The 23,344-nt window shown below is 40.7% G+C and overlaps 1 protein-coding gene across 3 annotated transcripts in view; it reads left to right on the plus strand.

Moving 5' to 3' along the window:
• LNPEP (leucyl and cystinyl aminopeptidase) overlaps nt 1-22,202 on the plus strand; it is a 65,814-nt gene extending 43,612 nt beyond the window's left edge. For 2 of the 3 annotated variants that reach the window (XM_063319495.1, XM_063319496.1), the window contains 10 exons: nt 457-588; nt 8,059-8,219; nt 10,719-10,807; nt 12,507-12,687; nt 13,434-13,590; nt 15,009-15,193; nt 15,844-16,005; nt 16,842-16,982; nt 18,465-18,546; nt 19,534-22,202. In XM_063319495.1, the coding sequence (XP_063175565.1) occupies nt 457-588; nt 8,059-8,219; nt 10,719-10,807; nt 12,507-12,687; nt 13,434-13,590; nt 15,009-15,193; nt 15,844-16,005; nt 16,842-16,982; nt 18,465-18,546; nt 19,534-19,665 (1,422 nt within the window). In that variant the 3' untranslated portion in view covers nt 19,666-22,202. Of the gene's footprint in view, nt 1-456; nt 589-8,058; nt 8,220-10,718; nt 10,808-12,506; nt 12,688-13,433; nt 13,591-15,008; nt 15,194-15,756; nt 16,006-16,841; nt 16,983-18,464; nt 18,547-19,533 lie in introns of those variants that run through there. The other variant, XM_063319497.1, reaches the window with a different exon arrangement.
• The last annotated feature ends 1,142 nt before the right edge of the window (nt 22,203-23,344 follow it).

Genomic DNA, 23,344 nt, shown 5'->3' on the forward strand with positions numbered 1-23,344 from the left:
CCTGTATTTTTAGTTTTTTGATGTAACTGCAAATCATATGACTGCTAAACACTGTCTTATGAGTGCAGTTCTGTACCATACAGTAAGGAGGCAATATTTTTGAGATGATGTTAATTGGAAAAAATATAAAGCTTTATTAGCCTGTTTTGTAACTGTATATCAAGCCTTCAAAATATTAAAAAAATATTTAAAAATATTTTTTTTCCAAAGCAGCTAGGAAAAACTTTCAAGTTGTATTGGCCTTTTTTGTAACTATATTTGAAGTTTATGAAATACTAAAAATTTTTTTGACGGTAACTGAGTGTTAAGGTAATTACTTAAGTGACATAGTTTGTGATAACATCTGCCAGCTTCTGAGTTATTCTTGTACTGTGGAAGAGCTGTAATATGCATATGCTTTAGCAAGGTCTATAACTTTATAATTTACCAATTCTTTTTCTTTTTTTCTGCCTAAAGGGGGCTTCACTTCTTTTGATGCTGAAGCACTATCTGACGAAGGATGTTTTCCAAGCTGGCATTGAGGTATATTTGCATAATCACAAGTATGGATCTGCCCGGAGTGATGACTTGTGGGACAGCATGAATGAGGTACCCGTCTTTGAAATGCTGTTGTGTCTTTTTTTCACTTCTCTAAGTGTGTTGTGAATTTTGATTTATTTAATTTTTTATGAAAGAAATAGGATAAAAGACTGCAGGTGTATACTCTGAACTTCTGTCTCCGCATAGTCCAAAGTTCTGTCATATAGATACGGAGATTCCTGTAGCTTCTAGGACTCCATTGAGAATCATCCCAAAAAAGCACTAGAAGGGGGTATGCACTGCCATGCACCAGCCACATTTGTGGACGCATCCGTATGTACACATCCTGTCTAGATTTGCATTGTTAGTCTGTTAATACCAGAATAAAAATAAGTCATCTTAAATTCAGCACAAAACTTTGCTTTCAAGAAGTAGTAACTTCTGTAGAGGTCCTGGGATACTCTCTACTAGTGTAACTTTGTTTCAATGTTCTACTTCTGTTTCACAAAGCACACTTGCACAATCACTAGTTTGCCATTTGTTACTGATACCAGACTGCGACTTGCATGACAGAGAATGCTTCTGGTTTGTGTAGTGATTTTTATAGTGCAAAATAGACTTTCCTCAATGTCTGCAAAGCGGAGCCTTCAGACTAACCATCTTCAGTCATGCACGCTTGGAGAACATGCCACAGGGAGGTGGTAGTATCCACACAGAGTGGCTAGGGAGACCACACAGATGCCTCATGTTTAATAAATGCGAGGGCTTAACTGTTAGTAGATGCGGGGTTTAGCTGTTTCTAGGGCATGGGAAAAGGGTAATTCTCAAAACTCTAGATTACTTGCTTAGTCTGTCTCCCTGGCTCAGTAAACAACTTTTTTTTTGTTTAATTATAACCCTACTGTTTGTCCATGGTCAAGTTCAGCTTTTCTGCAAACTCAGCAAGCCTCTCCAGTCTTTTGGACCCTCAGTCATCATCTTTTAAGAGTCAAAAGTAATTGTTACCAACTTTGGGATTGTTTCACCCACCTGTATTAGTATTGTTAAGTGAATCACATCCAACCAACTTAGTAAAATCTAATGTTAGAACTCTGTGTATTTCCTATTTCAATGAGAAACAACCCTTTGTATTTGGTGCTAATTCAATAATTACCGAATTCCTGCTGACAACAGGTATTTAACAGCATTATCTGCCAGAAGTTGCCCTTCTCTGTGGAGGAGCCCACCAACTGATGCTGCTTAAAATGTTTGCCATTTCCTCTATGTCCATTTCTGGCTGCACCTCATTTTGTGTCTGAGTCTTTGGTTTGTTTTGTGGTTTCATAGCCTGCACTGTCATGCACTTTCATATTCCCTTTTTCCAAAAACGCAGGGTTTAGCTGGACTGGTCTGACATTTTAGTGAGTTAGTTTACATTTGGGCTTTTGTCATTTTGCTTCCCTGAGAAAGTACCATGAATTGAAAACGTGACCATTTCATGATCACTAAACCCAAGACGACCTTCGACCACCACATCTCCCACTAGTCCTTCACCGTTTGTGAACAGTAGGTCTAGCAAGGCACTTCCCCTGGTAGGCTCACCTACCAGTTGTGTCAGGAAGTTATCTTCCATGCACTCGAGGAACCTCCTAGCCCGCCTGCTCGCTGCTGTGTTGTATTTCCAGCAGATACCCAGCAGGTTGAAATCCCCAACCAGAACAAGGGCTGGCGATTGCAAGACTTCAGCCAGCTGCTTACAGAATACTTCATCTGTCTCCTCATCCTGGTTGGGTGGTCTATAGCATACTCCCAGCACAAGATCTCCCTTATTTGCCTTCCCCTTTCATCCTTACCCATAAACACTCGACTTTATCATCACTGGAATCTAGCTCTATACAATCAAAACATCCCCTAATGCACAGAGCTACACCCCCGCCTCTCCTTCCTTGCCTATCCCTTCTGAAGAGCTCATAGCCATTCATCGCAGCATTCCAGTCATGACAGTCATCCCACCACATCTCTGTGATGGTGACTACATCATAGCTGTCCTACTGCGCAATGGCTTCCAGCTCATCCCGTTTGTTGCCCATGCTGTGTGCATTTGTGTAGATGCACCTGAGCTGGGCTACTGATTTCACCCCCATCCTTGGCCCTTTATCCCTAGGCTCATTACTTGTGGGCCTGGTTTTATCCCCTTCCCCCTTCGATTCTAGCTTAAAGCCCTGTCCATGAGCCTTGCTAACTTTTCGCCTAGTACCCTTTTCCCGTTTTGGGATAGGGTTTTCCCATTCTTAGCAAGCAGGCCCGCTGTCCTGCAGATCAAACTATGATCACAGAACCCAAAGCCCTGCTCGTAGCACCAGTTTTGGAGCCAGGTGTTGATCTTTCCAATTTTCTCGTTTACCCATTCGTCAGTCCCCAAAACTGGAAGGGCAGAGGAGAACACAATTTGTGCCCCTGAAGCCTTGACAAGCCGTCCCAAGGCCCTGAAATCTTTCTTCATTGCCCTCAGATTTCTACTCTCCAGCTCATCACTGCCTGCCTGTAAGATCAAAAGAGGGTAATAACCTGAGGGCCGCATCAGGCCAGGAAGCTTCCTGGTTATAGTCCTAACACAGGCCCCAGGGAGGCAGAAGACCTCCCTGTGGGAAGGGTCTGGCCTGCATATGGGACCCCCAGTTCCCCTCAGAATGGAACACCCTGTGACTATTGCCCTCCTCCTGCTCTTCACAGAAGCAGTCTTAATGCGTGGAGCTGGCTGCTCTGACAACTCCCTGGATGGGGCTTTATCAGCATCCTTAGTTCCCTCATCATTTATCTCCACAGGCTCATATCTGTCCTGTACAGGCACCTGGGGGGGGCTGGGCGGTCTGGAGGGGGATCTCCTGGTGCCCCGAGCAGGTACCTGCTTCCATTCCCCCCCATCCTGTCCTAGTTCCCCTCCTTCTGCCTGGTGACAAGAGGGCAGGGGATCCTCTACCTCCTGTGGAGCCTCCTCCTGCTGCTTTTTCCCTAAGGATGGCAGGGTGTGGCTCCACCGATAAATCTCCCTTTCACACTCCCGAATGCTCCTCAGTCTTCCCACTTCCTCCTCAAGCTCAGCCACCACGCTGGGCAGATCATTTACCTGGTCGCAGCACACACAGGCACTGTCTCTGCTGTCCTCCTGCCAGAGTGACAGACATTCCGTACAGCCCATCGCCTGGATGGCTGCACATCTCTCCGTCACATCCATTTGGGTCACTTTATTCCTTCTGGCTTTGGCTACAGACCGAGTGGAGACCATGTTTTCTTTGCAGTCGACCTAGCCTGCCTGCCTGCTTGGTCTCCTCTTGTTCCTCCCTTCACAGCCACCCGTCCCGCGCCGCACTCTGCGGTGGCTGCCCGCCGCTGACGTTGCCTCTCCGTCGTACACCCTCTTCTGGTGCTGCCGGGTGGTTCTGCGGGTGACACTCAGGGAACACGCACTCGCTGCTTGTTTGCTCCCGAAGGCCTTCGTTTATGAGGGGGGAATGGTCCCACCCCCTCCTCGTTCAGACCTGCCGCCGGGGGTGCTGGCTCCACCATGCTCCTCCTCAGCTGTCACCACTCCCAACAAGCGCTGGGCACCGGCTCGGGCTGGCCGCTTTTCCTGGCTTGAAAAAGCCTCAAAAACGAGCCCCTTTACCGGCCTTTTTTGCCGCGATTCCCTTCCCCAGTACAGACTGACCTAGTCTCCTCGGCGAGTTGTCTCTCACTACATACAGCTCCCTGCCAGTGGTGGGCGGGGGGGAGAATCAAAAGAAAAAGGCTTGGGTGGGTTGAGATAACGGTAGTTTAACAGAACAGTGAAGGAAAGAGGAAGACAACAAGAATAATATTGATAATGGAATATACAAAACACGATTAACCTACCACCGCTCACTGACTGAACCCAGAAGCCACCAGCCTGCTCTGAGTGGAGATTCCTGCCCCCTCCTCCCCAGCCAACTTCCCTATATACTAATATACTATATACATTCCCTATATACTGAGCGTGGCATCACATAGTATGGAATACCTGTTTGGCTAATTTGTGTGAGCCAACCCTCATCCCAGCTCCATGTGAAAATTAAGCCTATCTCTGCTAGAACCAGGGCACAATAAAATCAATTAATTTCAATAAAATTTTTGCTATGATGAAACTATGAACCTATAATTTCTAATAAATTGGTTTAATTTCAGGTGATTCAGAATTATTTCAGTGGAGCAAATTTCAAATTTACTCATGTCTCTGTATAGATTAGACACATGACTTTCTGCCAGTCTGTAGGTGTTAGCACAGAAAGACTGAGATGTGAAACAGGCAAGTCGACAAGGTGCAAGTATTAGACTTAATTAGTTTCCTGACCTCTTAACATTCCTCTCCTCTTGGGTTTGGGATTTTTTGGTTTAGATATGTTTGGCTGGCTGGCATTGATCTTATAGATTTCTTGGTGGTTTCAAAGTGTAACAGGAAGCAAAGGAAAAGATAGTGGCAAAAGAAAGTGAGAGCATGCATTCAGCACACCTTGGGCAATTTATGGAGGGATTGCATAATGTAACATTGTAGTAACAATGAGGATGAAGAGGATTTAGTGAAATTGCTGGAAGTATGTAAAAAGTAAAAAGCCACGTAGACTTAAAATTCTATAAATTGTAAATTTTTGATAGAAAATGCTTCCCTGGAATTGAGACCCCTATTTAAAGTTCATGGTCATTCTCTACATAAATAATATAGCATTTTCCCACGAGGGTAAACTGTACATGTTATTGCTGGCTTGAACAGAGAACAGTGGGCTGTAAATGCTGGTAAGGTGAACTAGAGAGATAGTATAGGTTTGTTAAAGTTAAATGTAACTTGAATAATAATATATGAATTTCCTTATGTTTCTGAGAGCTCAACCTAAAACACATTTTCGTAAGTTTGGGGACATACTGTCCTTTTCGGGCTGAATGATCATCTCTGCTAATAAAGAGGCAGTGATATCATAGAATCATCGAATCATAGGGTTGAAAGGGACCTCTGGAGATCATCTAGTCCAACCCCCTGCCCCCTAGGGCAGGTTGCACAGGAACGCATCCAGGCAGGTTTTGAATGTCTTCAGAGATGGAGACTCCACCACCTCTCTGGGCAGCCTGTTCCAGTGCTCTTCCACTCTCAAAGTAAAGAAGTTCCTCCTCATGTTTAGGTGGAACTTCCTATGCTCAAGTTTGTGCCTATTACCTCTTGTCCTGTTGCTGGGCACCACTGAAAAGAGCCTGTCCCCATCCTCCTGACACCCACCCTTTAAGTATTTATAAGTGTTGGTAAGATCCCCCCTCAGCCGTCTTTTTTCCAGACTGAAGAGACCCAAATCCCTCAGTTTTTGTTCATAAGAGAGGTGTTTGAGTCCCCTAATCATCTTGGTATCCCTCTGCTGCACCCTCTCCAGCAGTTCCCTGTCCTTCTTGAACCACGGAGCCCAGAACTGGACGCAGTACTACAGGTGCGGCCTCACCAGGGCAGAGTAGAGGGGGAAGATGACCTCCCTTGACCTGCTGGCCACACTCTTCTTGATGCACCCCAGGATGCCATTGGCCTTTTTGGCCACAAGGGCACATTGCTGGCTCATGGTCATCCTGTTGTCCACCAGGACTGCCAGGTCTCCTTCCACAGAGCTGCTCTCCAGCAGGTCAGCCCCCAACCTGTACTGGTGCATGGGGTTATTCCTCCCCAGGTGCAGCACCCTACACTTGCCCTTATTGAAATTCATAAGGTTCCTCTCTGCCCAGCTCTCCAGCCTGTCCAGGTCTCTCTGTATGGCGGCACAGCCTTCCGGTGTGTCAGCCACCCCTCCCAGTTTTGTATCATCAGCAAACTTGCTGAGGGTGCACTCTATCCCCTCATCCAGGTCATTGATGAATGTATTGAAGAGGACTGGACCCCGTACTGACCCCTGGGGAACACCACTCGTCACTGACCTCCAACTGGACTCTGTGCCCCTAATCACTACCCTCTGAGCTCTGTCTTTCAACCAGTTATCTATCCACCTTACTGCCCGTTCATCAAGCCCGCTTTTCCTAAGCTTCCCTATGAGGATGCTGTGGGAGACCGTGTCAAACGCCTTGCTGAAGTCAAGGTAGACAACATCCACTGCCCTCCCCTCATCTATCCATCCAGTCATGCCATCATAGAAGACTATCACATTAGTCAGACATGATTTCCCCTTGGTGAATCCATGTTGACTGCTACTGATAGCTTTCTTTTCCTCTACGTGCCTTGAGATGATGCCCAGAACAAGCTGTTCCATCATCTTTCCAGGCATGGAGGTGAGGCTGACCGGCCTGTAGTTCCCCGGCTCCTCCTTCTTGCCTTTTTTGAAGACTGGAGTGACATTGGCCTTCTTCCAGTCCTCAGGCACCTCGCCTGTTCTCCAGGACCTTTCAAAGATGATGGAGAGCAGCCCAGCAATGACTTCTGCCAGCTCCCTCAGCACTCTCGGGTGCATCCCATCGGGGCCCATGGACTTGTGAATATCTAATTGATCTAATTGATCCCTCACTCGATCCTCCTTAACCCAAGGGAAGTCTTCGTCTTTCCCCGTTACTTCCCCCAATGCCTGGGACTCCTGAGGGCTGGGCTGAGCAGTAAAGACTGAAGCAAAGAAGGCATTCAGTAACTCTGCCTTCTCTGCATCCTCCGTCAACATGGCTCCTGGTTCATTCAACAGTGGGCCCACAACTTCTTTGGTCTTCCTTTTGTTTCCAATATACTTGTAGAAGCCCTTCCTGTTGAGCTTGACATCCCTGGCCAGATTTAATTCCAAGGCAGCCTTGGCTTTCCTTGTTTCATCCCTGCACGCTCTGGCAGCATTCTTGTAATCCTCCCAAGGGGTCAGTCCCTTCTTCTACTTATTGTAGACTTCCTTCTTCCACTTGAGCTCTTTCAGAAGCTCCCTGCTCAACCATGCAGGTCTCCTGCGTTCCTTGGCCGATTTCTTTCTCTTAGGGATGCAATATGTAGATATTATAAAGTGCTTGTCCCTCAGTGGGGATGTTGTAGTACAGGCAGTCTCTGAAAGATTAGAAGAGGTTGGATGTTAAGCTATGCAAAGGCTGGTAAGTGGGAGGGGAAAAAAAAAAAGGAGAAAAAGGATATGTTTTTGTTGTACGCACACCGTTGCTTTAATTAAATTTCTAATATTCACTTCAGAATTAAAAGAAGAATGAAGAACTTTAACCTGAAACACCCACATAATATCAGAATACCAATAAGAAAAGAAAAAGGGTATGGGGGAGCTTGAGAGCTTAGTTTATTTCCTGTAACATTCTCTTCTCCAATTTCATGACGTACCAGTTCAACCTGCCCGATGTCTTTCCACTGCTTGGCCAGGATTCCCTCAACTTAAGAAAATAAAAGCCACTTGCTCCCCTAAATTATTAGTTACAAAATTTACAAGCTCAGTGTTAAAGTGATTGTTTGCAGATGCAGAATCATGCTACTACTTACATGGTAGGTTAAGGAGGAAGCTTTAAAAGTGTTGTCCAATTGCAATCTTCTTGTTATGATTGTTTTTGCAGATTACCAATGGAACATTAGATGTAAAAACGCTGATGAAGACATGGATTCTGCATAAAGGATTTCCTTTAGTTACTGTTGTTCGACAGGGAAAGAATATTTCTGTACAACAAGAGAAATTTTTGTATCATATGGAAACAGAAAATTGGACATCAGATGCAAGGTTATTACCATCTTAATAGTTTTTATCCATTAAAATCTACCTGCAGATATCTTTCTTGTATCTTGTGCGTCTCTCTCACTTGTATTCAGAGGTTCTAGTATTTTCTTTGAAGTAATAGAGAATTTAGCACAAAAATTCACAATAATAACTGCCTGAAGATCCATGTCTATTTCCACCCAAGCACCTGGTAAAAATCTGTGGCGTCCTTTTTAAGCTGAGTTTCTTATTTGGATCCTTTCCAGAAGCTTTTAAGCTTGAGATGATGAGTTGTGGTAAATAGTAGAATGAATTCTTCACATTTTTTAATACTAAAAGGCAGATCTCACAGGTAAAGTTTTCTTTTAATTTCAGAAAGTTTTGTGTGGTTAATGAGAAGCTGAAGGTAGGCAGGTTGCAGAAGTTTGCAGAATTTACAGATGCATATGTCTTACTTTAGAGTTTCTACTCCTTCCTGCCAAAATTCAGTGTGCATCTTGGGCTTTGTTAGAGGAAAGTAGAGAAGCTAGAATCAAAGCTTTCTTGGCTTAAAAGTTTTAAGACGGCACTAATGCATGACAGCAAATGGCTGAATAAATAAGAGAGGCAACATCCATTGTACCAAAAACTAAGAGAGAAGTATATATGCAAATGCTGAAGAAGCAAAGATGTGGCAGTTTCTAATTGTAAAAATGAATTTTCTGCAAATATGTCTTATATTATGAACCTTACTATATTTTGTAACAAACAAAAATACATAAGTTTGAATCCTTTTTAGATTTTGGTTGGTTCTAGCCAGTTGTTTGAAGTTTTAATGGAAACAAAGTCCTTTACATGATCTTGCAGAATCAGACCTGTGAAAGGAATTTGTCTCTTGAAATGTTGGAAGTTACAGCGTTTTGTTTTATTTTGGTTATGTAGAGGAAGGAGAGTGATATGTGATTGAAAGGTGAGGGGAAAAGGGAAGGATTGTTAGGCTTAATTATTCTTCTGTTTCTAGTGGATGTCACTTTGGGGAGTGCATGAAAAGCTTTTGAAGAAGGGTGCTCTGTGTGAGTCATACACAGAAGGGGTCCCTGACAGAATTGGAATGCATATGTGCAACTTGTTTCATCTCACTCAAAGTTGTGTTTTCTCTAAATAATCAATTCCTTATCACCATTATGAGTCATGATAGCATTTATTCTTCCAGCTTGCTGAATACTGGCTGAATTTCTGATACAGCCAGAGATTTCCTGTCCATATGGCTTTGCACCAGCTACTTATCATGCTGGAACTGAGGAAGAAGTACTAGGAGATGTCCCTCAGGGGTCCATATAGGGACCACCACTGTTTTGTTTCTTTGTCAATAACATAGACAGCGGGATTGAGTGCGCCCTCAGCAAGTCTGCAGCTGGCACCAAACTGAGTGTTGTGGTTAATGTGCCTGAGGGATGGGATGCCAGTCAGAGGGACCCGGACAAGCTCGAGAAGTGGGCCCATGTGAACATCATGACGTACAACAAGGCCAAGTACTAGGTCCTGCACCTGGGTCAGGGCAACCCCTGGCATCAATACAGGCTGGGGGATAAAGGGATTGAGAGCAGCCCTGCTGAGAAGGACTTGGGGTACTGGTGGATGAAATCTGGACATGGACCAGCAATGTGCACTTGCAGCCCAGAAGGCCAACCTTATCCTGGGCTGCATCAAAAGAAGTGTGGCCAGAAGGTTGAGGGAGGTGGTTCTCCCCACCCTGCTCCACTCTGGTGAGACCGCACCTGGTACTGGTAGCTGTGGGAGTACTCAGTACAAGAAAGACATGGACCTGTTGGAGTGGGTCCAGATGAGGGCCACAAAAATGATCAGAAGGAGGGAACACCTCTCCTATGAAGACAGGCTGAGAGAGTTGGGGTTGTTCAGCCTGGAGGAGAGAAGGCTCTGGGGAGACCTTATTGTGTGTGGCCTTTCAATACTTAAATGGGGCTTGTAAGAAAGATAGGTACAAACATTTTAGCAGGGCCTGTTGTGGTAGAATAAGGGGTAATGGTTTTAAACTAAAGGGGGGTAGATTCAGATTAGATATAAGGAAGAAATTTTTTGTGATGAGGGTGGTGAGACACTGGAACAGGTTGCCCAGAGAGGTGGTAGAGGCCCCATTTCTGGAAGCATTCAAGGTCAGGTTGGAAGGGATTCTGAGCAACATGATCTAGTTGAAGATATCCCTGCTCATTGTAGAGGCCTTGGATTAGGTGACCTTTAAAGGTCCCTTCCAACACAAACCAGTCTCTGATTCTATGAATTTTTCCCACTTGTCAATGTGGTGGGAATAAAAAAAGAATTGCTGTACATGCTGTAAATGTATTCTTTTATCTTATTCTGATTATATGAATGGGATTTGTACTTTATTTAATTTTACACAGCATGCAGTGGTTCTAATACTACTAAGATATTAAAATGCTTAAATTTTAAGAAAAAACAAACCAAACCTTTCAAGACAAATAATATGTGTTTAATATGTCAGTAAACGTTTGCTTTCCTTTGCAGTTATCTGTGGCATATTCCTCTCACCTACATAACTAGTAGCTGCAACTTTACCCATTGTACTAATGCATATTTACTGGACCAGAAGTCAGGTATGTGGCTCAAAACTTCTGTAGCAAGTTACTTAAGTGTTACAGATTCCTGATCTTTCTGAGTGCTCACTTGCATAAGATGTGAAGATGAAAGCATATGTAGTACAAAATAATTACACAGATCTGAAGCCAAGCACTACTGGTGGTGTCATCATTAGAGTGTTGGTCTTTTCTTCCCAGTGCACGCACAAACTCTCTCAAACTGCATGTCCTTTAGAGAGTGAGTAATGGGAGAGCTGCTCTGCCAGTGTACTGAAAAGTGAGGAACTCACTTTCTACTGAAATATTATTTATTTTCTTTAATGGTGTAAGAAAATATTGAATCTGTAACACTTTAAGTTTTTTAGAATGCTGTTGTAGATCTTGAAACCCTTAGATCTTTTCACATAAACTTTGGTTTTGCTGCAGTGTCTAGTTTGAATCCTAAATTGTTAGTCTATGGGTTTGTTTTTTTTTTTATTCAGACGTGTTTTTTTCCTTGCTAAGTGAATAGTTACTATACGCTTTTATATAGTATCGTGCTAAAAATCACTTTGGCCGTCTCTTTCCATTGACATGAATGGGTTTTTGCATTTTATTGATGCTGGTCTGACTCATCACCTTACGTCTGCTGATGTATTTTCTTCTCCCCTGTAAAAGTTACTACTCAGTACATTTAGCTGGCAATTATTTTTAATTCATAAGCCTATCTCACACCTCTACTTTTTGAAATAAAACTATACAAATTTAAAATTAAATTCTTAGATCTGATCTTGACGTTTTTACTATGTACTGATTTTTATGAACTGCCACCCATCTAAAATGACTTTAGAAGTACTATAATTAAAGTAAGTCTTTTTGGTTTATGTCATTCTGACTTTGGTTTTACAAAGCCTTCAAGTTATTCCTGGCTTTTTTCATTTGAGATGGAGTTTTAGAAAAAAATATTATGAATTGTCAGAATGGAAAACTAAAGCTGTTTAATGGAATGTTTTCTTCATTTTACTAGAACTAATAGGCAAGTAGCCTGATTTCGTAATTTTTGTTTCACCTTAAATGACCCTGTTGGTGGTCTCATGTTCATCATACTAATTCCTATTCACTGTAGAACCTTGGATGTGGAGGATATGAGAGTAGGAGAGATGTACAAAAGCATTTGGGGTAGAATATTTACTACCATTTCAAAGGCATTGTAGGTGCTATGCAAATTGTCAGTTTTGGCAAGAGTTATAGAATCAACTGAAATTAAGAACTTTTTCCCAAAGCCTCTCTTCTTGTACCTAGTTGACTCTGAAACTAGAATGTGGCCTGTCATCTACTTAATGCTGTCTCCATTTCTCTATTTCTTTATATGACATGTGTAACTGTTCTTTATATACATATGGAAGTGGGCAGAGAGTTTTTCAAGGAGGTTGTTTTAAAGGAGGACTGAACAGGAGAAAATTTACTGCACTAAATAATTAACTGCGTAAGTACAACTCGGAGCAAATCCTGATACTATTCATTCAATCAGATGTAGGAAGAAGTACAACCTGGAATTTTGGAGCCTTCTTGTGAAAACTTTGTACTTGGCTATTCCTCCTTCATACTAGGGGGAGCTAGTGAGTGGAAAAGGATTTATTGACTCTCTGGAACCAGTCTGCATCATAGATTTGGATTTGAATGAACAGTTGCTAAATTTTTGTTTCTGCTGCTAATTGGTTGATTGTCTGCCTATTAGCTGTCATTGAGCTTCCGGAAGAGGTGGAATGGATAAAATTCAATGTGGACATGAACGGATACTACATAGTACACTATGCTGAAGACTGGAAAACGCTGATTGATCTGTTGAAAAATAACCACACTGCTTTGAGTCCTAAAGACAGAGCAAATTTGATTAACAATATCTTCAACCTTGCAGGGTAAGACTTTTATATTAGAAAACATAGTTAATATGTGTTTATAGTTTTTTCCACGTGAAAGAGGATTATATTCTAGAGAAGCCTGCTTCAAAGAAGTTTTAATTCAGTCTTTATTAGCCTATTGAAACTGTTCACTAATATCTTTTTTGAAGTTATTTTAGTGATGCTTCCATATTGGTCTTAGATGTTATCTCCCTGTTGTTTATAGCAGCATCCTTTATTTGCATCATAAAGAGACATGCGATAGCTTCCATTTCTGGAAGACACTGCTTTCCTTAGTGTTCAATAATCTGTTGAGCATACTGTTTTCCTGTACTCTGTCAATGAGTGCTTCACTTCAGAGAAGCAAGCTATTTGCCTGTCAATTTTTTACTGGCTCCCTCTCTTGTCTTTCACCGCTGCTGTCAGACGAGGTGAGGCTGAGTGTTCTGGGTAGCCTCTTTGTCAGCTGCTTCCTGTATGTGAGTACTCTCATTTATGATAAATATTTTCAGACATTATTGTCACACTTCCTTACCTATTTTCATTTTTGTTAACTGTACACATGTTAGTGGCCAATATTGCTTTGTTTGCTATCTTACTAAAGTTATAATACAAAAAACTCTACATTGAAAGTGTTTCTTATGTTACTCCCTCTATTCACCTATTCCTCTGTTAATGTAATAGAGAGCATCACTTCTGATCTTGTTTCAGGGAGTGCTTTTGATTTGGAAGCCATTTTAATGTTTGTATTCATTGACCTATAGTCTAGGAAGAGAGTCTCTGGAAAAGGCCTTTGAGCTGATTGAATACCTTAACAAGGAGAGCGGCACTGCACCACTCACTCAAGCTTTGTTTCAGCTGAGTCTTATATACAGCCTTTTAGAGAAAAAGGGTGAACAACATCTGGCAGCACGAGTGATGGTATGTCCTAGTTTTCTGGAAATTATAATTTGACGTAATTAGCTGTAATGTTCTTTATAGTTACATTATCTTTTTAAGTGTTGACTGTTGAACCGTTATCTCACTAAATTGCATGGGGATTCTAGATGGTTGCTAGTCTTGCCTGCTTTTGTTAAGTAGTAATGATCTCTTTCTGAAATACTAAATTTTTTGGGATTGACTTCCCCCCTATCCACCCTCCCATCCCCTAGCCCCCTACCCCTGCCCGCAGTGTTTTGTAGAGAGTGTAATGCAGTGGGAACCCAGTGGTGCCTGGGGATTTGCTATAGCGGCTATAAAGGTCAATGTAGTACAGATATGTAATTAAACAGAGTCCATGACTTTTTTTTAGCACAGAAAATTTATTTCCAAAATTATTAGAGTGGCTGGAGATCATAGATCTAATTGCTTTGTATAAAGGCAATGGAAAAAAACAACTATTTTCTGGAAAAATAGGAACATATGAATGGTTGTCATTGTCCCATTCCAGCTGTGCGGTAGATTAGCACGATACAGTGCTCCAGGCTTAGCAATGAAATCAACATCGTAGCCTCAGTTCTTGCTGAGGAAATGTCTTTCATTTCTCTATTTACCTTCTTATTAGGAAACCTCCTCTATATTCATCTACAGGTTTAAAATGATCCTTGCTGCTTTACATTGTAGTACATCAGCAAAGGGATTTAGTCTAGAAGGAAAATTATTAAATGGTTAGATAAAATAGCAGATGTTTTTCTTTATACTAGGTAAGGGTAATTAGTGTGTGCTTAAGGAAACATAAGAAACAAAAAACCCCACTACTATAATAATTTTATTTATTTAGTATTTATTCAAAAGTTTTACGGATCTGCTCTAATAAACAGCCCAAGCTATGGTTTGCAATGCAGTGTCTATGAGGTTATATTTAAGTTCAAGTGTTTCAGCTGAGATGCATACCTCGTTAGGCACCTAGCTCTGGTTTTGGCAAGCTACAAAACTACAAATATGAATCATGTTCAGCCTATAGATAAAGGTTTGTTTGTTTGTGCTAAACTAAGGTGTATTAACTGTTACTTGGTGGAGCTAAAAGCAAGTAAACCTACAGGAGTTGTAGTTAGTTGCGATAGTAAGCTGACTACGTACAAGCCTGAACTGTCGCTCGAAGAGTAGTCTTCAGTTTCCACGTGCAATTTAAGATGTAGCCGTGGCCCATCTTTCAGATCTGTGTGGTATCTGATATTTATTCACACAGATAAGGAATGGTATGTAAATGTAAATTGGAATAGGTAGATGAAAAACTACTATTTTTACCTTCCACACTTCTAAAACTTAATTTTATTTTTTATTCTTTTTTAAACTAGTTTTGTATATAGAACATCCTCTTGGGAAGAATTAGCTATTGCTAATAATTTTTCCTCCTTTAGTATAGAATAGAGCACCTGCTTGGTGATAAAATTGATCAACAGGCTTGGACAGATGATGGCACCCTTTCTGAACGAGAGTTACGGTCAACACTGCTAACTTTTGCCTGCATCCATGGTATAAGAAACTGTAGAGCAACTGCCACTGAGATGTTTGAGAAGTGGATGAAGTCTAATGGAACAATGAGGTACCACAAAAACTGGGCTTCCACTTTTTGGGGGAAAAAACCCCAACAAACAAAACAAACCAAAAAATCCCCACACCACCACCAACAACTGAATATTGGTAAAGCATGTCATTCTGTCTTTTATTGTTCCTCATGTAGAAGTAGTTGCTGTTTTAAGACGAGAGGGAGAACTGTGCTAGAATTTAAGACTTTGTCTGCAGTTTCATTAAGTGTGACTGCAAAACCAGCTACAGATTTCTTCCGTCTGCATTTCCCAAGATGCATGCTCAAGTAGGATTACTTAGTAGCAACGTCAAAGAATACCTGTTTATTTTGCAGAATTCATTCTGCTCTGGTATCATGTGCATTTTTGAGACATAGAAAATTACTCAGATTTTTGTACAGTTTACTGTGCTTTCATGTGACTAATAAGATTTGCTTTTTCCCAGTGACTTAAAGTATTAGATTGGCATGAATTGAGTCCTGCAAAATTACAATTGCTACAGAATTAAAGTGCTCAGAAGACAGGCATCTTTTTCAAGCTAATCTTTTCATTTTGTGACTTTTCTTCCTTCTTTTCTCAGATGAGCATTTTTATGTCCCCCTTTTGTTTGTTTGTTTTGGGTTTTTTTGTTGTTTTGTTTTGTTATTGGTTTTGTTTTTCCCTGTAGTCTGCCTAGTGATGTTATGAAAGCCATATTTACAGCTGGAGCCAAATCTAGTGATGGCTGGGAATTCCTCCTAAAGATGTACTCCTCTTCAGTTTCTGAAGCAGAGAAAAGCAAAATGATTGAAGCCTTGGCCAGCACGGAAGATGTCAGAAAGCTGATCTGGTATGAAGGACCCAAAAAGTTGTATACTGTGTAAATTAAGAGCGTTAAAATATTTGAAAAAAATGCATTGCCTTTTTGTATCATGGAAAAAAATTCTGATTCCTAAAGAAAATGTATCCACATGTTTAGTACAGGCCTTCCATAAACATGAAGAACTTGATAGTTTTCACTTAAAAATAATCTACGTAACAGAATAGCTCAAAAAGCCAAATTCTTAATACACATAGGGAGAAAACAATTGAACTTAAAGGCTTTGCACTACTGGTAACACAAAATTGCAGATTTTGTGGTAAAGGTAACAAAATCGAACATTGTTCTATGGGATCTTATAAGATTGGTCTGTATTTATAACCAAGATTGTACCTATTTGAGTTTTTTGGGGGGGTGGTTTTTTTTCCTTTTCTTTTTTTTTTTCTTTCTTTGGGTGAAATTTTGACCTTATATTGTGCTCAAGCACCTCTCTATAGACCAAATCTCAGTACTGCGTGGAGGACACCAAGGTTGTCCTGCCAGATGGTTCTTGTTATAGCTTTCCTCTCTCAGATTTTCAGTGCATTATGTTTTCAAGTTGTTAGAGTTTACTTCATCTTTTCCACCAACAATGAAAATTCAGATACTTGGTTTAGAGCGAAGGTCACTCTGATACTTGGAAACTAAAGCTAAGTGCCTACAGTGTTTATAAAATGGAGCATCAGTGTGTTCCAGATGCCACAAGTTGCTTGTTGTTTGGTCTGTTATATAATCTTTTCCATCTAATTCAGAAGTATCAGGAGAATCATGTGAAGATATGAATAGATGTTTTTTTCTTGTCCCTTTTCATACGCTTTGTCTTTTAGGTTAATGCAGAACAGCCTTGAAGGAGAAGTCATCAGGGCACAGGAACTTTCACATATCATAGCAACTGTTAGCCAGAGTTTGCCTGGGTATTTGCTGGCCTGGGACTTTGTCAAAGAGAACTGGAAAAAGCTTACACGAAAGTAAGGCTTTTGATGTAGCTGAAACTTCACACTGGCAGTGGCAAAAGTACCTGTTTGTTTCTTTCAAGTGCAAGATAATAAATACTTGGATTCCTATAAGAAGATTTGTATTAAAATTGTAAAGCCTGTTTTAAAATCTGATTTTACAAAGATAACTTGGAACATAAACTTCGTAGTCTAACCAGTAGTTGATGGGACTTCGGACGCTCTTAGACCCTCACAGGAGTTCTAAAAAAATCTTGATTTGAATTTCTCTTAAAAGGATGCTGTCTCTAAGATAATTGCTGCAGATGCAAGGTGTTTATGTGGATCAAATGCATTCAAAAACAGGCCCAGGGAATTCATTCAGCATTTATTTTTTTTGCTTTTTCACATCAATCCCAAAACCAAATAATCAAAAAATCCTACTTCTTTAGAAATACATATTTTTCTTAACTGGCCTTTAAGGGTACCCAGCAGGAGAGCTGGCCTGCAAGTCTTCAAAAAGCTAACAGTACATGGAAAACCATGTTTCTAAATCCTAGTTTTGAATTGAAACAGTTTCGTGTTGCTAAAAAAGCTTCTTCTGGATGAAAATTTCTGCTCTAGCAAGCTCTTAGTAACCAATTTACAAAATTACTTTGCTTGAAATGAAATCTGGTTGCAAATTCAGTTACCATAGAGTTTCATAGAATCATAGAATAATTTGTGTTGGAAGGGACCTTTAAAGGTCATCTAATCCAAGCCCTCTACAATGAGCAGGGATATCTTCAACTAGATCACATTGCTCAGAATCCCTTCCAACCTGATCTTGAATGTTTCCAGGGATGGGGCCTCTACCACCTCTCTGGGCAACCTGTTCCAGTGTCTCACCACCCTCACAGTAAAGATTTTCTTCCTAATACCTAATCTAAATCTCCCTTCTTTCAGTTTAAAACCATTACTCCTCTTCCTATCACTCCAATCCCTGATAAAGAGTCCCTCCCCATCTGTCCTGTAGGCCCCTCTAGTGTTCCATCCTTCTGACCATTTTTGTGTCCCTCCCCTGGACCTGCTCCAACAGGTCTGTGTCTTTCTTGTACTGAGGACTCACACATCTGGATGCAGCATCCCAGGTGGGGTCTCCCCAGAGCAGAGCAGAGGGAGAGAATCACCTCCCTCAACCCGCTGGCCATACTTCTTTTGATGACGGTTGGAAATACATACCATAAGTACCGGTCTTGGTATTCAGTTCTTTGCTATTTGAACTATGATGGAAGTTTGAAAATTTTCCATGTCTTTTGCTCTGAAGTTCAATTTTTAGAGCAATTAGGGAACTAGAGGCTTGGACTTCTAAGACCTTGTATCTCTTTTGATAAATGAGATATGTAAACTTGAATTTAAGTACTTTTAATGATTTGCAACTACTAAACCAAAAAAGTAGAAATAAGAATATGTACATATACTGAACCTGCATCTTAAAGTGGCTCCTAGTTAAAAATAACTTCTTTGTTTGCATTTCAGGTTTCACCTAGGCTCATATACTATCCAGAATATCATTAATTGGTCAACTTCTCAGTTTGCAACAAAGGCACATCTGCTTGAGGTTGGTACCTTAATCTATGAGAAAGCAATATTTTCTAGTGCTAATTTCATTTAATTGAGGGATTAGGACAACACGTTATTTCTGTCCTTGAGGCCTGTTTGCAAGGATATACATCTTTCTGTTGCTTTCTGTTGATTTCCCTATTTCACTCATGGCAAATATATACATAAAGGTATTGAAGATTACGTACTGAGTCTGTGGCAGAGTTATGTATAGAGTTGAACCCAGTTATGTTTATACTGTTTTGTTTTCCTGTTCACTGTAACACACTCTCTCCCAAAATAATGATTTGGTCTAGATAAAATTTTGGTCTAGATTTTGAAAACAAGCTCTACTTTCTCCATGTGCATCTGGAATGTCAAGGAGTGCCATAGAAAATGCTTTATGTTATTTTTGCTGTCAACAAACCCAAGGAGCTATTGTGGAGGTTGGGTATCAGCTTAGAGCTGGTTAATAGAAATCTCTGTTGTCTTCCCTAACAAGACATTGACTTTAATGTCAAGAATGGTTTGTGGTTTAGTCTAATATTTTCATTCAGATAATTTGGTAGAGATAGCTGTTTATGATTTCATCTATAGTATTTTAAGTGTTAGCATTGACAATTATAATGATGAGTGGGAGTGGGGATCATTACGGATTGCTGGAGGGTTCATTGCAACCATCGGTTGTTTGTCACAGAACAACACTCCTTTTCCAGAACTCTGAGTACTCTGTGATTGCTCTGTGATGAATACGATAAGTGAATGTTTGTTTATTGGTGAAATAATTTATTGAAATCAAATGAGTTACTGCTGCAGTTCTTATTAAAATTGCTTTCCTTGCATTTTGGGAACTCTTTTGAGAGGTTTGCTTGCTGCATAGGTACAAGTGATTCTTGCAAATGGATTTCCTGCAACTCTGTGTAGCCTTTGCTTCCAAACCTATCTGTGTGGCCAGTGTTGATTTTAACTAACATTTTCTTTTTCTTTCTTTTCTATTGCTATGCAGGTGAAGTCATTTTTTGAGTCAAAATCAGAGGAGAGCTCTCAACTGCGTTGTGTAAAAGAGGCAATTGACACAATTCAGTTCAATATTCAGTGGATGGAGCGGAACTTAGCAAAGCTACAAAAACTGCTGTAGTGTGCATAATGCTGTGGTGTGTCAGCCATTTAGGAGCTCTGTGGGCAGTTGCTGTGTTGCTTTTACAAAACCCAGGGTGAAACCAGGCATCGCTGCAGCATTGTTTGCACTATTAAGGAATCTAGATAGCTCAGGGCATGTCTCAGATAAATTTTTATTTTCCTTGGAGCATTTATGAGCAAGATGTAAGTATTTATTCTGAAACTGTTTTCATCTATAGACCAAACATCTGCACAAATTATTAAATATGAGTTTATATTTGAAACATACACCCTTCCAGTTGGAGTTGTGTTGTAATTTCTTAGCAGTGGTTTAATGTTGACAATCAGTGTCAGAAAGAAAGAGTTACCATGAACTGTTACTACTTTGCAGATTGCTCCATGAGCAGTAGATTTTTTTTAATGCAAAACTGTAGGTGGTTGCCACATTTGTAGATATAGAAGCTGTTGTGAAACAAAATCATACTTCAGATATATAAGTAGTAGTGGATCTTATAAAGTACACCAGTTTGAGGTGAAATAAATAAGGTTCAAATTTTATTTAAGTTTGGATTTTTTATTTTCACAGTATTCCTTAGGAATTACACACACACACAAAAGTAATAATCTCATGCTAATAGTATACACTTTGATGTATTAAGTGGCTGGGTAGTAATATGGAAAACAAAAACCAGATAGCAAAACCAAGTGTTTTAAAGATGGGATTTCAAGAAACACTGATGTGACCTTTGAAGTTTTACTTTGAATTTATTCGACATTTTTGGGAATCTCATCATTAATCATTGAACTGTAATTGATTTTGCTGTATTGATCTATAAGCAACTGCACAAAATGGCAGAAAATCACACAAAATAGGCTCATCTGTTAGACCAACTACTGATTTGTGCCCTCTTGACTACTGATTTTTAATTTCACCACTTGTTGCAGAGGGTCTGCAATTAATAGATATGTCAACCACTTCATTTGACTAAACTTGTTTTTTCCGTGCCTGATAACTTGCATATCACAATATAATTTGTGAACATTGCTCACTCGTTATGACATTAGCTTTAGAAATGCTTCTCATTTGAATTTTAATGATTTGTCCTTCTACTATTGTGAAAATACTTCTGAGAAAAATCTTCAAAGTCTTTTCAAATCTTCAAAGTTCATCCATGCAGTCCTCCTGGCATTTTTGTCTGACTTCCTTTGTTAGGATGCATCTCTCCTGAGCTAACAGAAGGTGATCCTTGACTATTAACCAGCTTCCTTGGGCCCCTCTTCCCCTCTGAGGCTTTATTCCATGGTACTCTGCCAAGCAGACCCCTGGAGAGGCTAAAATCTGCTCTCCTGAAGTCCAGGGTAGGGAGCTCACTATGTGCCCTCCTCGCTGCCCTAAGGATCTTGAACTCCACTATTTCATGATCACTGCAGCCAGGGCTGCCCTTGAGCACCACATTCCCCACCAGCCCCTCCTTGTTGGTGAGACCACGCAATGACCATGAAATGGTGGAGAAACCTGGTCTCATGGGAGGTGTCCCTGCCCCTGGCAGGGGGGTTGGAGCTAGATGATCTTTAGGTCCCTTCCAACCCAAACCATTTTATGATTCTGTGATTTAAAAAAGAGTATCTAAATCCGTAGTGTACTATATTAGAAAGGTGAAATGTCTACTGTGCAATCTGCATCTCTTTCAAAAGCAGTGAAAAAGGCCATTTTTGAAGTATAGCATGTATATGCAACACATGCAAGAGTAAACGTACCTTTTTATCTGGAGATCTTTCTATTCATTTCATTACCAATGCACCTTTTGTAGATTCATGCAAGCAAATTCTGACCTGTTGTTTTCTTATCATCATCCAGTTATGTGATCAGTTATAAACTATGATGAAAGCACTAGCAATTAGAAGTTGTACTATTTTAATTGGACTAATTTAATTTCAGCTACTGTAAATTCTAAAGGAGATAATAGTTTGAATTAGAGTTAAATTAGTGGACTTAAAAATTTGTCACAGGGCAATTCAAATTGAATGACTTTATTTATGAAACTGCAGCAAAAGCTGTTTATTTGGTTAGCAAAAATTGTAACCTGTGATTGCTTAAGCCATACCATACTTTTCCCATCTTTTCAGAATACCTGTCAAAACTTCTGGAAAAAAAATTTCCTCATTTTCCAGCTCACGTTTGAATTGCAGATGGCATTTTTAACCTTGAAATTATCAGAAAGAATGTTAGACCTTTAGAGTGTGTAAACACCTGTTTACCCAAAAGGCCTAGAAATGAATAATTTTTACATGCACTGAAGAAGGAACTGACAGTATAAGCATAAATCATACTTCCTTGTAAGTTATGGTATTAGAGTTGTAATTAAGTATGTTCTTGGAATTTTTGTACTACCATATGTTATGGCTTCATTTTCTCCTTTATTTTAAATCTTTGGAATCTCTTCAGAAATATTAGTTCCATCTTTGCATATTTTTGTGTGTGTATATATATATCTATATGTCATCGCTTCTTCTTTCTAGTCACTTCTTCATATTAAATGAGAAGTCAGTAGTAAATGTTCACTTTTCTATCACTTCTGTCCCCTTGCACGGGTTTTACCTCCTCCCTGACTGCAGTGTTGAGGCATATGAAATTTCAAATGGAAAATGTGGAGGAAGATCCCATCTTCCTCCTGATTTCTGCTGTGGAATTTAAAAAATATACTAGTTTATTCAAATGTTCTAATGGCAATTATGAGGGAATAGCATGGAGCTGACTTTTAGACAGCAAACCGTACAAAGAAAATCTGGAAAGCTGTGGAGTTTGTGGAGGGACCTCCTCCCAGCAGCCTTGTCCCAGCTCCACAACCAGAGCCCAGGTTCCAAACACACACTCGCCAGATATGGGTCCGACACAGAAGTGGCCAGGAGGACTGAAAGCTGTTAGCAGCCTTTGCCTTCCTTTGTCAGTCCCCTCACAGCCCCACAAACACTGGAGATCTGCCCCTGCTCTACCACTTAATCCCCACCTACCCCTTCACCCTCATCAGAGCCCTGCTCCAAAATGGACAACCACCACCTAGGGCTTCTGCACAGAAGTGGCTAGGACTGAAAGCTATTGGTGGCCCTTACTTTCCTTTGGCAGCCCCTTCACAGCCCCACTAACACTGTGGCTCTGTGCCTGCTCTACCACCTAACCCTCAACTACCCCTGTCCCCAGCCTCACCAGAGACCAGCTCCAAAACAAGACACCCACCACCTAAGGTTCCCACACACCTGTGTCCATGTGTTGTGATTTAAACCCAGCCAGCAACTAAGCATCACAGAGGCACTTGCTCACTTTACCCCATGGGATGGGGGAAGAATAGGAAGGGTAAAAGTAGGAAAGAAAGTCATGGGTTGAGATACAAACAGTTTAAAAAGAAATAATAGTTTAAAAAAGAGAGTTGTAAGGAGAAGAAAAAAAAATTCAGAGAGAGGAAAGAAAGTTAAAACCCAAGAAAGACAAGTGATGCAAATGAAAACAATTGCTCACCACCAACGGACTGATACCTAGCCAGTCCCTGAAAAGTGGACTCCCCCACCAGCCTTTGCCCCCAGTTTTATTGCTGAGCGTGACTCTGTGGTATGGAATATCCGTTTGGCAATTGGGAGCTGTTGTCCCAACAGTGTTCCCTCCCAACTATTTTTGTACCTCCAACCTACTCACTGGCAGGGCA

Source organism: Chroicocephalus ridibundus, chromosome Z (genome assembly GCF_963924245.1).
Source record: "Chroicocephalus ridibundus chromosome Z, bChrRid1.1, whole genome shotgun sequence".
Lineage (NCBI taxonomy): Eukaryota > Metazoa > Chordata > Aves > Charadriiformes > Laridae > Chroicocephalus > Chroicocephalus ridibundus.